Below are 15,706 nucleotides of genomic sequence, written 5' to 3' on the forward strand. Positions count from 1 at the left end.
CCTATCATTTGCTTACAAAGCAAACTACCTAATTTTGTTTTCTCTTAATAAAAATACAAGGGCATTTTGGTAAAATGGATTCACCCCGTTTGTTAGTACACTTGTCATGGAATTTGAATCCCTAATTATGAGAACATATCTTCTCCGGTAGAAAAATTCACAACCATTTATTCAATATTATCACGTGGTTAAAAAAACCAATTGAAGAGTAAAGAAATTAAAGATCTATTTAAAAAATCAATCGAAGAGTAAAGAAATTAAAATGGTATGCACCATGAATTTTCACAGAGTCAAAAAAAAATTTAAAATATTTCGAAAGTTAAAGATCATTTAAAATCAAAGATCTAATAGATCCAAGACTATTTTGGTCATTTTCTATTTAGTCATAAATCAAAATAATCCCACATAGTTTGGCATGGTGGTGAAGACTTTGGACCTTGTAGAATATTTTTTTAAAGTTCTCAAGTTTGAATCTTCTCAGTGTCACTTTATGTGTTGGATCAGTCCATTCAGAGCTAAACTCTGCTTTTAAATGGATGCCCCTGTAAGTAGACGATCATGGTAAAATTGACTTCCTCAAATTAGTCGGTCCTTTGATTAGATTGAACACTGAGTTTAAAAAATTGTCATAACCAACAATGAATTGGCCCAAGTGCTAAGAGTACTCGTCCCCTTAAGCATGTGGTTAGTGATTCGATTTCTAGTTCATGCATATGGAGAAAATTCGGTTGGGAAAGGATAACTCATCTTATGTGCCCTACATATTTTTCGACGAAGATTAATCATCACTAACAGCGGTGAAAACTTCGTACCAATACTATAGAAAATAAAATTATTATAATTATTATTATGGATTTAAAATTACCCCCTTTCTCATCATCACATGTGCTCACCCCATAAATTTTTTCCCATTAGAAAAGAGACAAAGCTCGTTAGGATTAAGATGTGACCTTTCCTTCCATCATCTCTCATTCCATTTTCTGATTCTCTCCATCCAATATTCTAATCCTACCATAGATACCAACACCCTTCAACTTCACACCAAATCCAACCGTTGAATTCCACTTGTTCCTCCATCTTGTTCTTTATTTCAATCCTCAATAAAACATTCCACACACACACTACTTTGTTCTATCTATCCTCTGTCACATTTTCATGGCTGCAACCTCACAACAACAACCTTTTCAACATAACAACAACAACAATGGTAGTAACAACACTGAGGTTAACAGACAAGAAATTCAAACCGCCATAGCTAAAGCAGTTGAACTAAGAGCTCTTCATGCTGCATTAACACAAGGAAATAGCCCAAACCCAAGCCCAGGCCCACACAATGCTAGATTTCCATCTCCTTCCTCTGCTTCTCACTTCTCTGCTCAAGATTACCCTGTTTTCACACCAGTAAGCAACTAAATTATATATACATTTTTTGTATTCAAAAATTTTCTTTTATTTCTTCTCTAAAATGGGTTTTTGAATTTTTATATAAAAAAGTTATCTTTTTAGTAACTTTGCTTTTGACATATGCACTTTTCCTTTGAATTTTGACATTCAAATTTATTTTTATACTTCCTCACTAAAATGGGTTTTGAATTTTTATATAAAAAGGTTTTTTTTTATATAGAATTTTTGCTTTATCTTTAGCCTTACATGAAACTTTTTTTGAATTGCGGTTGCCACTACAATTCTTGATATTTTAGGAAATTGCAATTAAATCCACTGATGCGGCCTTAATTTTCATTGCAATTAACGTAAGACATCGAACTCAAGTGGTTAATGAGCTCCTGCTGGAGAACTCGAGTTCGATTCCTGGTAGGAACAATTTTTGATCAAGTTTTAGCCGAACCCTGAATTACCGGATTGCCTTCCTCTGAAAACAGGGTTAATACAAAAAAAATATATTGCAATTACAAAAATATCAAAAAACCTTTGACGTCGTGACCGAAATTCTCGACTTTTTCATTTGGAACATGTTTTTGTGATGGAAAGTTAAATTCTAAATTTGTGAAAATTGACAGAGTTATGAAGATGAGCCACATCAAAATCCAACAAAAAGTAGAACAGTATCAGAAAGTTGGGATGAAAATGGAATAGAAGGAGGAAACATCATAGAAATTGTACAAGATTACAAGGAGAAGTCAAGTTCAAGAAAGGTACTACCTTTTGGTTTTTCAACAAATCTAAATCAAGAATCTCACATGTGTCCTATTGATGATACTAAATCAGTAACAGGTTCTTGTGCAAATCATATCACAGTTCTTCAAACATCACCTAATGAATATTTCAAATCTAGAAGAAGAAATAGTTTAGATGATTTCAAACCTTTATCTTCTTGCAATAGGTGTAAACCTGCTTTGATAACTAGTGAATTTGATAACACAAAAAACAACAATAGAAGTTCCAACATTGTTGTTCCTTTAACTGATTCACATGCATCATTTCAAACTCAACATAAAAGTAAAGGGATGATTTCATGGCTTTTTCCGAAGTTTAAGAGGAAGCATAAGAATAAGAATGAGAGTTTTTCGCCGAATAGGACAGAATCCGAAGAGGTTTCTCAGGTACTTAATAAAGATATGGGAATTATGTCAATTGAGATGTTGAAAAGAGAGCTTATGGAAGCACATGAGAGTAGAGATTCTGCTATATTAGAAGTTTCTGAGATGAGATCTTCATTTGGTGAGCTGAAACAAAAGCTTGAGTATTTGGAAGGTTATTGTGAAGAGTTGAAAAAAGCTTTGAAACAAGCAATGCAAGCAAAAGAATCACCACTTTGTGATGAGAAACATGGAATACCATTTGATGGAAATGGAGAAAATCCGATGATGGCGGTGAATGAAGATGTAATGGTAGAAGGGTTTTTGCAGATAGTGTCAGAATCAAGATTATCAGTGAAACATTTTTGCAAGATACTTATAAGCCAAATTGAAGAAAATGATCAAACTTTGATAGAAAACTTGAATTTGCTTCTTCAACCATATAAGCTCTCATTGAATTCCAAATACTCAAAAGCAGTTCTTTACCATTTTGAAGCATTCATAAACAATTCTCTCTACCAAGACTTTGAGAATTCAGTGTTCCAAAAAAACGGCTCAGCGAAATTCTTAGACCCTAGACAAGATCGTCGTGCGCAATTTTCGTCGTATGTTGCACTAAGGAATTTGAGCTGGAATGAAGTTTTGAAAAAAGGTACAAAATATTATAGTGAAGAATTCAGCAAATTCTGTGACCAAAAAATGAGTTGTATAATCACTACACTTAATTGGTTAAGGCCTTGGCCTGAGCCACTACTTCAAGCATTTTTTGTGGCAGCAAAATGTGTTTGGTTGTTACATCTTTTAGCATTTTCTTTTACACCAACATTGGGAATATTAAGGGTTGAAGAGAATAGAAGCTTTGATGGTTACTATATGGAAGATTTGCTTACTGATAGACAAAGATCACAAGGTCCAAGTAAAGTTAAGATTATGGTGATGCCTGGATTTTATGTTCAAGATAAGGTTTTAAGGTGTAAAGTTATTTGTAGGCATAAATCTAAATATTGAATTTGGAAATAGGTTTTAATTATTTTAATGTCCATTTTATTTTGTACTTGTTAGACAATGTTTGAATAAGTTTGTAACTACCAAAATGTATGTTAATTTCATCATCAATAAATTGTTAGATATTGTGTTGGGAGACTGATGTAAATACTTGAACATGACGAAGAATGTGATGATGGTTGCACAAATAAATTCTAAAGTATGTGCGGACATACAACTTTAGGTTCGATTTGCTCCGTCAATTTATGTAAATCAGATGTAAAAGGGTATACTGATGAATCTCCTTTAGGATATTTTAAAAACATTGACATGGATGGTAGATTCATATCAACCATATTTACAGAACAAATTTCACTCGGTTTGTGCACTAGACCAATCATAACTATATGTCCAACCACATTGATAGATAAATTAATATAAACATCCCAAACTTATATTTTGGAAATGTTGTTACATAAATAATAGTTTGTTTATTAGATTTTGGATGTTTGCTAATGAGGAAGGGATAATTTTGCTTCTGCTTTTATGTTGTGGAAAAAGTTTGATATCAAATGTCCAAAATTTATTTATAATATATTATGAGTGGGAGTGGTTAAACAATTATTGACAAACTCACAAAAGTGCCAATACAATTATACAAGCAGATGTTTGGACTAGGAAAGAAGATGAATGAAGAAAGAGAAAAATGGAAAGAAAACTAATTGATTATTTGGATAGAGAAAAAAAATAGAATACAAACTTAGTAATTTTTGACTTGTTTGATGAAAGTGGAAAGTAAGAAATGATAAAATAAATTTATTTTTTAATCAAAGGTGGGTTTAATATTTTGCATGAAAGGTGAGTTTTAACTTCTTTTTTGTCAAACCAAAAACTTTTAATTTTTATAAGTTAGGGAAATAAATCATAAAACATACATATGTAGTATGTTGTTTTTTTCAATAATTTACATTTTACTGGCAATGGCTCAGCAGACTCAAAAATGAAAATGATAATATTGAATCATTGTAGCTTTTAGTCATCCAGATATCCAGATGACAATAATGTCATTAGTTGAGAGCTTTGAAATAAACTGAATCTTATATTTAAAAAAAAAAATACTTCTACACTGCAGATTTATTCTCCCTGATCGAATGTATGTATGCATGTTTGTGTTCCGACACTTGATATGACACCAACACATATAATGATTACGTTCAATCTGTCAGTGTTTACCGTGTCTGTGAAATGAAGATTTTATTATAACGAAAATGGGCCAAAAACAAGTCATATGCCTCGCAATCAACGTAGGGCTAAAAGCCCAAGAAAGAATGAGGTATAAAAGAGTAAGAAATTTTATCTGTTAAGCCTCCATATTACTTCTAGACCCTCCAAATTTCCGTTTTACCGAACTACTATTTGATTTAGAAAATTAAATCCAAACTATATTCAAAAAACAAAAATGAAAATTTAGGGGCCTGAAAACAATATTGTGGTCTAAAGAGAAAATTTTAAAAAATAAGACTAGACCACAGTCCACACCACAATGCACAACAGACACTATTTGTTACACAATGAAAGTAAACAACTGCGTCACATAAAACTGAAAATAAATTAAGCTACTAGGTTTGATATAGCGGTGAAGGAGTTTGAGTAATACGCTATAGGTTATGAGTTCGATTCCCAATTCATCGTAGACCAAAATAAATTCAAAGGAAAAGTCTACAAGAAACAAGGCCTATTGCACAAAAAATAAAAGTCAATTGATGTCCTCCAATCCCACTCGACTAGACATGGGAGTTGGTACAAATTCGTTTGAAATAAGTTCTATTTTATAACAATTCAATAAATAAATAAAAAATTAAGATATTTACTATTTCAAAAGTTGATAAAAAGAATACTTATTTTTTTTTATCAAAAAATGAAAATATTTAGGTGAATTTTAGTGTGCTTTTTATGATATTCTTTAATTAATCAATTGATCATGAATGTATAATGTAATATTTATTTCACCTAAGTGGATCAACTCATAACATTTTTTTTAAGAGAATCACAGCAAAATTCTATTTCACATAAAAGGCACATTTGAAAAGTCAAAAAAATAAAATACAAATGTTGATTTTAATTGATTGAAAATCTTCGTAAGAAGATCGGGTTAAGTTGAATATAGGTACGGGTGGCTCTTGTCGAGAGATAATGAGAGAGTAGAGTGTCGGTGTATAACATGAAAAATTAAAAAACAAAATATCATACATACTACTCAAATCTCATCGATCACCACAACTAAACCTCGTGGCTTAAAGTTCAATTTTTAGATGGAACAATTTTTTTTACTAACTTTACTTACTTCCCATTCAAATTATAAATTCTATGATCTCTTTATCCTAAAATCAAGAGAATAAATACAAAATTAAAGGGTGAGTAATGACTAATGATCTTTTCCTAAATAAAAACAAGATACAAACAAAAAAACAAAAACCAAGTCAAAGTAGACCAAAATAAAGCCAAGACAGCACAGTCTCTCTCATTGAACATTGAACAAGAACACCACCTATCACAAAAACAAACACACTCTGCATTTCCAAACCAAACCAACAATGGCAGAAAAACAATCAATAGTACTATTCCCATTCATGGCACAAGGTCACATAATCCCATTCTTAGCACTAGCCCTAAACCTTGAACAAAAATCCAAAAACTACAACATAATCATAATCAACACACCACACAACATCCAAAAACTTCAACCATCACTCCCACCAAATTCCTCAATCAAACTCATCACTATCCCTTTCATTTCTTCTGACCATAATCTCCCTCCAAACACTGAAAATACCGATACTGTCCCTTACAATCTTGTCATCAAACTCCTTCAAGCTTCTCTTTCTCTTCAATCACCTTTCAAAAACATCATTAAAAACATCTTAACCCAACAACCTCAAAAACACAAACTTTGTATCATTTCTGATATTTTCTTTGGTTGGACTTCAATTGTTGCTAAAGAACTCGGTGTTTTTCATGTTGTTTTTAGTGGTTGTAGTGGTTTTGGTTTAGCTTGTTATTATTCTCTTTGGATGAATCTTCCACATAGATTCACAAACTCTGATGATTTTTCATTAAGCGATTTTCCAGAAGCGCGTTTGATTCAAAGAAATCAATTACCAAATAACATTTCACAAGCTGATGGATTTGATGATTGGTCAATTTTTCAAAGAAAGAATCTTTCTAACTGGGTTAACTCGGATGGAATTTTATTCAACTCGGTTTCTGATTTTGACTCGGTTGGGTTGAATTACTTCGTTAAAAAGCTTCAGATTCCGGTTTGGTCGATTGGACCGGTTGTTCTCTCGACCGGAAACGGTTCAAGAGGAAAAGGGGGTGGAGTAAACCCTAAAATTATCAAAGCATGGCTCGATTCAAAGCCATTGAATTCGGTTCTTTTTGTTTGTTTTGGATCAATGAACACAATTTCATCTGAACAAATGATGCAATTAGGAATCGCGTTGGAAAAAAGCGGAATTTTTTTCATCTGGGTAGTGAGGCCACCGATTGGATTTGATATAAATTCAGAATTCAAACCTGAAGAATGGTTACCATTAGGGTTTATGGAGAAGACTGTGGAAAAGGGAAAGGGTATAATTGTAAATGATTGGGCACCTCAAGTTGAGATTTTGTCACATGGGTCAGTTTCAGCTTTTTTAAGTCATTGTGGTTGGAACTCGGTGTTGGAATCGTTGAGTTATGGTGTACCGATTCTTGGTTGGCCTATGGCAGCTGAACAGTTTTTTAATTGTAAGTTTTTGGAGGAAGAGATTGGTGTTTGTGTTGAAGTTGCTAGAGGGAAGAGTTGTGAGGTTAAGTATGAAGATATTGTTGAGAAAATTGAGTTGGTTATGAGTGAGAGTGGTTTGAAGATTAGAGAAAATGCTTGTAAGATTAAGGATATGATTAGGAATGCTGTGAGAGATGATAATGAAGATGGATTTAAAGGGTCTTCTGTTAGAGGTATTGATGAGTTCTTATCAGCTGCTGAAAAGAGTAATAAAGCAGCTACACTAAGTGAATAATTTGATTCTGGTTAATGTGTTTTATATACTGTAATTTGTGTTTTGAGCTCAGAAAGTTGAGTATTATTAACCTATTTTCATGAAATTTATTATGATATATGGTATATGATTGCAGTGGTTAGTAATTTGATTTTCTATTTCTAATAATAGTATGCAATGCAAGTGTGTTACTACTAGTATTTTCTTGTCTATGTTTAGATTTAGATACATTCATACACACAGCAAAAGAGGTCCAAGCTTAAGATGATTAAGAAGGGAAGGTTGTACTTGTACCCCAGTGACAGATATGTTATATGCTTTTGTGGGAAACCAAATCTTTGAGGCAGATGTGGACAGTTTAAGTCAATTTATAGAACAAAATTTATTCCTTGTGTTTTGATCTATATGATGGGTAACTATAAGTCTATTTTATTTATACACTTTTCTAAAAGAGATTCATATGACACTTTACAAAGTTGGGAGTTGTAAAACACCTTATTTACCTAGTTTCCAATGAATAAATCATCAAACTGGTTCATCGAATTATTATGTACCGCTCTTTCACCTACATATATGCTTCATCATCAAAATCATGGATCATCATCATGGTGGTCACCGGTATCATCGTTATCATCTGACCTATCATGCCACTGAATACCTAATAGCTGGAATCTTCATCATCAGTTGTAAAACTATCAGTTGAACTAACTTCATTTGAATCAAGATCAACATCTACATATTCATCATAGTCTACCATAGTGAACCTGGAACACAACAATTGTCACCATCAATAATGATACCTGCTAATTCCATAATTAAAATGAAAGGTAACTAACACAATTGAAAATCAAATTTATACACACACAAATAATTTTATACAGAAAACATATTAAAGCTAATTCCCAAATTGGAAATCAAATTAATTCTTAATAACTAATTACAAATAAATTTGCAATTCAATTTCAGTATGAACCCTAATTCCCAATTGAAATCAAATTGATTTTCTACATAAACTCCTAATTCTCAAATTGAAATCAAATTAATTCTTAACAACTATTTCTGTTTCGTATTTACCTTGGCAGCTGAACACGCAAACTTCTTTCTCAAACTCGATGTCGAATGGAGTTCCGTTCGTCTGATGAACACAGACTCATAAGAAGGAAAATGATGAACTAGCAAAGTCTGTTCGTTCAACAATGGCGAGAGTTTTGGAGGTTAATGTTGTTGTTTACACTTTGTTGGTGATGAACAGAAGTTCAAAAGAACGAAAACGATGATGTTGTGTCTTTGTTGGTGATGAACACAAACTCAGAAGAAGGAAAACGATGAAGTTTGATTCACAAAAATTTACAACGATTATTTTGTCATGTTATTTTTTTTATTTAGTTTTAGTTTTAATTGATTTACAATCACAATTAAAATTAAAAACAATATAAATATTGAGATAATTGTGTAAGCTTTAATACGTAAGAGATTTAGTTGAAATATTAAAATAATCAAAGATACATAGTAGTAAGTATCATGTATGAGGGTCGTACCAAATCATTTAAAGTTGTTCAACGTTACATCCTCGTTAGTCAGTTTTGAAATGTACGAAAACAATGCACCATGACCATACTAATAGAATTTTCCTTAATTACAACTCCCTCCTTGAGAGATATCTACTCTACTCTCTTTCATCTTATGTTAAAATACACACTCCTCTTTCGACGCAGATAATGAAAATGTTGTAACTGAAACTTGGATAGCAAATTCTACACTTTGAATCTCCACTTTCCTGCCGACACTCCAAGCGCACGTTAGCGATGGAGTCTCTCTTCGACGCAATCAACATTCACGATCTTCTCTCAGCACAAGATCTCTCCGACCGAAACTCTCCTCTCTCAGCACCCGATCTCCGTCTTCTCATCGACCGTGTCGAGTCTCACTCTCTTCAGATCCGATCACAGGTACAATCCTACCTCGCCTCACACCACGACGACTTCGCAAGCCTCTTTTCTCTATGCAACGACGCCGTTTTACAGACTGTTAAGGTTTCCGATGATCTCACCGGTGTGTTACGGTTGGTCTCCGAGCGTCCCGCGGATGTCGAGGTGCGAGAAGTTGTGGACGAAATGAAGTCAAAAAGTGAGGAATTGAAGGTGAAGAGAGAGCTGTTAGGGTTGGTTGGAACAATTGTGAGTTTGAATCAGAGGTTGGAAAGTGTGAAAGAAGCGTTGAAGAATGGGAAGTTTCAGTTTGCTGCTGAAGGATTGAAGGAGTTAAAGGTTGCGTTGAGAATTGGTGATGAAGATGATAGGGAACCATTGGTGTATGGTTTGTTGAGAAATGAATGGTCTCAGTGTTTTGAAGAGGTACTACTCTGTTTTATAGCAATGTATGTAGGAACTGAATTGAAGCTGAAATTGAAATTTGTATTTGTCATATAATGTGTATTTGGCTATGAAGCATGGACTCTGACACAGATACCGGACACACACTGACACGTCGCTGATAATAATTTAAGAAAATGACATAATTCAATGTAATCATAGTTATTTAGATTTTTTTTTGTTGTTAAATGAGATTTTCTGATTATGTTAATAGTAGTGATTATGATAATCAATTATCAACTGTGTAGGGAATTCGATAGATGATGTATTTTTACAAACAATTAGCCCATATTTGCTTTATTGAGGATTGTTTAATTATATTTTTGTTGACATGCATAACAATACAATCAATACATATGATTTTTGTATGGCATAGAAATGATGAATGAATAATTTGTGATTTTTATTGAGTGTGTGATTGTTTTTAGAGGAATTCGATTTGGGTTTGTAGATTCAAGAGCTCCTTGTGAAGTTTATGGAAAAGGCTGTGCGGTTTGATGGGGACTTGAATCAAATAGAAGTCAAATATCATTTAGAAGTTCATAATTTGAGTGGGATTCAGCTGCAAATGGTTTTGGAAGCAATGGAGGTAAGTTAATTTATCTCAATTTTACAACTGTGATGCTGTAAATTTAGTTAATTGTGAGTTCAGATGTATTTATTTGCAATTCATCTAATAGATGACTTTTTTAGGTGGTTGGTATTCTAGAGTATGGGCTTGCTAAAGTTGCTGATTTGATGATCAAGTATGTCATCACACCTTTCATTAATCGTGGACAACCTCTTTCATTTCTAGAGGAATCGGATCAAGATTCAGCTGTACTGAAGATAGTTCCATCACCAGAGAGTAAGGTGTGGCATGTGTTAGGGTCTTGTAATCAATTTATATTGTCATGTTTTACTGTTTTATGACACAGACCATCCCCAAGGGAGGTTTTTATTGCTTGTATGTGTAATTGATCTTATTCATAGGGTTTCGTCTTCTCGAAAAAAATGCAGAGTTATGAATATTGATTGAAAAGTTGATGGTTAGATTATAAATGTTCCATTATTTGTTGTATAGATGCCTGATTTTTATCACAATATGAGCGTTTGATTAGGTTTATAACTCCACTTTACTCTCTAAAGTGAACCCTGCACTTGAAGGAGTCAAATCCTATTCTTTGATACTATTGTCAGCTGTTTTTGTTGATTTGTTTAAGTCACGTGAGAATCATTGTCATTTTGCTGCTATTGTGTTCCTAAATATCTGATTTTCAATTTACAGCTTGAGTATTTGGATGGGGAGCTTCTCTATTCAGGGATTGTGCTTTTTATCAAATTTTTTTATAGAAGTATTTGCTTCCAGAACGGTTCCTGGATCCGAACTTTTGGACGTTTGACATGGCCTAGAATATCAGAGCTAATAATATCAAGCTTTCTTTCAAAGGTTTGTTTTATGCTTTATGATATAACAAATGTGGTTACTCAAAGACTGGGTCCATGCATTGCATACCGTGCTTTGAAACAAGTCTAGGAATAGGAATATGTAACCACCAAAATACCAGTCTTTGACTTCAGTTAAATTCAATTAAATGCGTCCTTAACTAATAATATGCAAGCTTATGTGAACTCTTTCTCAACCAACAAAATAAGTTATTATTGGATTATTTAGTCATATTAGAATTTGGGTTGATCTAACTCAATCCCTACAAAACCGGGCTGTAAATTGAGGACTAACCACCACTTATAAACACATGTCCAAGCCATATCTCATTCAGTGTGGGACTCTTCACGTAATCTAGGACAATTACTTGGTGGTTAGTTACTCTGTCTAGAAACCAGAAAGAAACTAAGTATTTTAAGTTTGCATATACATATAGTTCACCCAAGATGTCTGATTTCAGGTTGTTCCAACAGATGCATCAAAACTACCCGACTTTCAGAAGATTATCAAATGTACATCTGATTTTGAAACAGCTTTAAAAGAGCTCATGTTCATTTCATCAGATGACAAGGATAACAGGCTGAGCAATTTTGCTGAAAATGTCGAGGTTCACTTCGCATTTAAGAAAAAGGCAGAGATCTTGGCTAAAGCTAGAAATCTGCTCCTAGAATGTGACTTTTCCATACCTCAAGTGAGTTTTCAGGCTGGGAAAATTCTTCTGTTGCTATTAGTATTTGTAATTGCTGATGAAGAATTTTCTGCAGGAGTATACAAGGGATGGTTCTATTTGGAAGAATGAGGGAACTTCCACCCTGTCATCCAGCCATGTGGTAGATTTGATTTTCTTATCAGAGAGGTGTTTGGTATCCAAAGCAGCCAAACAATTGATGGAACTAATTCATCAGACACTGCAGGTATACGATCCAGAGTAGTGAACATTTGCAAATGACTTTGTAACGTATTATATTTGAAATTCAAACTCGGAATTTTCTGTATTTATGTATTTCTGTTTCATCACTTGATTTATACTTTTAACCACACCTAATTGCAATCCTGATATTTCCTATAGAAGACACTCTCAATTTGATCTAACTGTAAATATTTCTACTTTTTATATAACTTAAAAATTGAAAGGGAAAGTAGAAGAAAGAATAGCATTTCCTATTAGATAATAATGTAGTAGAAAGGAAGCTGGACTTGCTTATGAAGTGCAGGAGAAAGTGGAAAAAAAAAAAAATGTACGAGGCATATCTGTTTGTATGTTATTGAGGTTACATTATCTAAGCTTATGATCTTACTCAAAAAACTCAGTTGTAGTTGACAAAGTGCATTGTTTGTTTATTTTCCCCTTCTTTCATGTCACTATAGTAATACTGTAAGAATAATTGTTTGATTCTTGAATATACTCTGATACTATTAATTTAATTAACATTCATATAAATATTCAGTTAATTGACCTTGTTAGATTTGTATGAAAGTTAAAAAAAAAAGTGTGGGGGGCTGAGAAAATATGAGATCTCAATATTGAGTTTGGAAAAATGATACATTTATTGGTTTGGTAAAATACATGATTTCTTAGACAGGGATCAAGACTTCAGAGGCTAAAGTGGATTTTTTGTAACAGTTAACATAATGTGCTGAATAACTGTTACTCTAATAGACTTACAATACATTTTTTGCTAACTGTGAAACTGATCTTTATAAATGTTACATAATTTGTGCAGGATGTCTGCCTGTCATCTACAAGAGTTGCTGTGGAATTTTATCATGCAGCTAGAGATGCTATACTTCTTTATGAAGTAGTAGTCCCTGTCAAGGTTAGTCCATGTAAAGCAGTGAGATACCGGAAAAACCTTTTTTAGTATTTCTTTCATCGGATTGATTTTAGGGGGAGAATATAGTGAAGTAATGCAAGCTTATTGCAAACATAAATGTTATTCATTCTAGAACCATATCCTTTCACTTTTTTTATACCTTTTCTGTTCTTTAGATGAGATGAGATAGGATATTAACGATATTCAGTACTTAAAACATTCAGAGTGTTTATCCTTTTATGAAGTTATTGTCTCTGTCAAAGTGAACACTGTATTTGATGTTTATTCTTGTCTATGTGCATGCTTTCATCTTAGAGTAATTACTTCTGTTTTTTACTTGTGAAGCTAGAGAGGCAGCTTGGTGGCATCAATCAAGTAGCTGTTCTGATGCATAATGACTGTCTTTATCTTTCCCAAGAGATACTTGGATTTGCATTTGAGGTAAACATACCTGAATAGTGAATAATTAGGCATGAAAGTGAATTCACAATATTTTAATAATTATTAAGCATGAAGCTTCAATTTTAGCTTTTAGTCTATCAAATGGAAAGTCAAGGCAAATATTCGATATAAACCCATTTTATTTTGCATATTGATTTTTTTTCCCTGCCTCGTGCATGTGGATGCTATTACCTCAGTATCGAACAGATTTTCCAAGTTCGATGAAAGAGCATGCTGTGTTTGCTGATTTGGCTCCAAGATTTCTGCTTTTGGCAGAAGATATATTGCAGAGACAAGTTCACCTTGTTATTTATAACTTGAAGGAGGTACTTCCTTTGTTAAAATGTATGCAGCATCTGTAGGATATGACTTAGTTGTGGTTGACACTTGCCTTCTCGACCTTTTAATTCCCATATCCACCCATGTTTTATAGGCTATAGACAGTGCTGATGGATTTCAGAATACTCATCAAATGCAACAATTTGAGTCCGCTAAATTCAGCATTGACCAGGTTATTTTCTTGTTAATACATAATGTGTACATTACCTTTTGTTGTTCCACAGTTTGCTTTATCTCTTATTTCCTGTTTCTTTTTCTGCATGGAAGCTACAATGTGGGGCATTTGTTAATAGATTGGGAGTAGTAATTGATGCCTTTTTAGTTTGACAACTGACATAAGCTTTTACTTGATCAGGTTGTTTTCATTCTTGAAAAAGTGCATATCATATGGGAGCCACTTTTGCTTCCTTCAACTTACAGGAAAAGCATGTGTACAGTATTAGAGTCAGTTTTCTCTAGAATCGCAAGAGATATACTTCTCATAGATGACATGGCTGCAGAAGAGACTTTACAGGTAAGCCTATAGAATAAGTTGGCTAATTAATTCTTGTAACAATTTTATTTAAGAAGTTTGTCTAATGTATTCCACTTTTATTTCCAGTTACAAAGACTAATCCATTTAATGCTGGAAAGCCTATCATCTTTATTTGAGTCCTTGGCCACTGGTGATCCAAATTCGCACGAGTTCTCTGCAGAGTCTCTTGAAAATCTTATCCCATCTTTACGCAAAATCCGCAAACTATCAGGCATGCTTTATAATCTATTTATTTACGTAGAAACTGTTGGTTGGATTATTATTTACTCATATTATCATATATCAACAATTAACCTGTACATAATCCTTTCTGCTGCAGAATTATTAGATATGCCTTTAAAATCCATTACAGCATCTTGGGAGAATAAAGAATTGCTCAGCTGTGGCTTTACTATCACGGAGGTATCATTTGGTTATCAGTGGCTTTTGTTCATTTCCTAATGTTTTTATAACTGAGGGATTTTGATTTTAAATCAATGCTTCGTCTAGCCTTATTACCAAAGATTCTGCAATAATGTTATGCATGACCAAAAATACTGAAATCATATTTAACGAGCCTTTTCTTCATAGACATTCTCCTCACTTATGTTTCTTACATATCTTTTGTTTTTATCTCATTGCAGGTGGAAGATTTCATAAAAGCTATATTTGCAGACTCACCTTTAAGAAAAGATTGTTTACGGAGGATACAAAATGCGAACTTTTAGGATACTTCTAACTTCCTACATGATACATAAATCTTAAACTACTCTGGAGGCTGGGATTAAAAAGTCGGATGATGATCCCTCCGAGGCAAAAACATGTTAGTTTGAGCTAGCTTTCCAAATATTGCAGGTTGCAGAAAGTTAGTGTTCCGAGCAAAATCATGCTGATAATTTTCTGTCGAGGAGCAAACATGTGATTAGTGCATGCATATTTGAGCATAGTTTCTGCTACACCCTAATTTGTTATCCAGTAATGGCAAGCATATTAGGATATCAACTTTTGGTAGATATATATGTAATATTTACCACTAAGAGGCATGGTATCAGTGAGACTATTTTTAGATCCAGATACATAAAACAATTGTAGCTCAAATTTTGGAAATGACATTTTTTTTTTCGAGTTAAAGGGAAGTGGTGATAATAAGGATGATTGCAGTATAACATCACTCATTAGGTCTTTACATTAGAAAACAAACTAGAAAGGATTAGGATGTATATGTTGTTTAGAAAT

General features: G+C 33.2%; 3 protein-coding genes across 3 annotated transcripts; all 3 read left to right on the forward strand.

Moving 5' to 3' along the window:
- Positions 1 to 885: 885 nt before the first annotated feature.
- On the forward strand, positions 886 to 3,678 carry LOC123899363 (IRK-interacting protein-like). Its single transcript, XM_045950473.1, has 2 exons — positions 886 to 1,401; positions 2,019 to 3,678. Exons 1-2 carry the CDS (start codon positions 1,156 to 1,158, stop codon positions 3,543 to 3,545), a joined length of 1,773 nt encoding a protein of 590 aa, XP_045806429.1. The 5' UTR covers positions 886 to 1,155; the 3' UTR covers positions 3,546 to 3,678.
- A 2,344-nt stretch (positions 3,679 to 6,022) lies between these two features.
- On the forward strand, positions 6,023 to 7,734 carry LOC123899349 (UDP-glycosyltransferase 92A1-like). Its single transcript, XM_045950460.1, has one exon. The coding sequence runs from the start codon at positions 6,116 to 6,118 to the stop codon at positions 7,583 to 7,585; it is 1,470 nt and encodes a 489-aa protein (XP_045806416.1). The 5' UTR covers positions 6,023 to 6,115; the 3' UTR covers positions 7,586 to 7,734.
- A 1,405-nt stretch (positions 7,735 to 9,139) lies between these two features.
- On the forward strand, positions 9,140 to 15,601 carry LOC123897862 (centromere/kinetochore protein zw10 homolog). The gene is made up of 14 exons (XM_045948655.1): positions 9,140 to 9,918; positions 10,388 to 10,525; positions 10,630 to 10,788; positions 11,204 to 11,365; positions 11,823 to 12,053; positions 12,127 to 12,276; positions 13,087 to 13,179; positions 13,522 to 13,617; positions 13,815 to 13,943; positions 14,051 to 14,128; positions 14,312 to 14,470; positions 14,558 to 14,702; positions 14,811 to 14,893; positions 15,115 to 15,601. Exons 1-14 carry the CDS (start codon positions 9,370 to 9,372, stop codon positions 15,196 to 15,198), a joined length of 2,256 nt encoding a protein of 751 aa, XP_045804611.1. The 5' UTR covers positions 9,140 to 9,369; the 3' UTR covers positions 15,199 to 15,601.
- Positions 15,602 to 15,706: the final 105 nt, after the last annotated feature.

Source organism: Trifolium pratense, linkage group LG7, assembly GCF_020283565.1.
Source record: "Trifolium pratense cultivar HEN17-A07 linkage group LG7, ARS_RC_1.1, whole genome shotgun sequence".
Taxonomy (NCBI): Eukaryota; Viridiplantae; Streptophyta; class Magnoliopsida; order Fabales; family Fabaceae; genus Trifolium; species Trifolium pratense.

Coding starts and splice junctions, on each gene's coding strand:
- LOC123899363 (XM_045950473.1), top strand. CDS start 1,156: ATGGCTGCAACCTCACAACAACAACCTTTTCAACATAACAACAACAAC. Junction 1,402..2,018: donor ATTACCCTGTTTTCACACCA/GTAAGCAACTAA, acceptor GAAAATTGACAG/AGTTATGAAGATGAGCCACA.
- LOC123899349 (XM_045950460.1), top strand. CDS start 6,116: ATGGCAGAAAAACAATCAATAGTACTATTCCCATTCATGGCACAAGGT.
- LOC123897862 (XM_045948655.1), top strand. CDS start 9,370: ATGGAGTCTCTCTTCGACGCAATCAACATTCACGATCTTCTCTCAGCA. Junction 10,789..11,203: donor TTCCATCACCAGAGAGTAAG/GTGTGGCATGTG, acceptor TTCAATTTACAG/CTTGAGTATTTGGATGGGGA. Junction 14,894..15,114: donor GTGGCTTTACTATCACGGAG/GTATCATTTGGT, acceptor ATCTCATTGCAG/GTGGAAGATTTCATAAAAGC.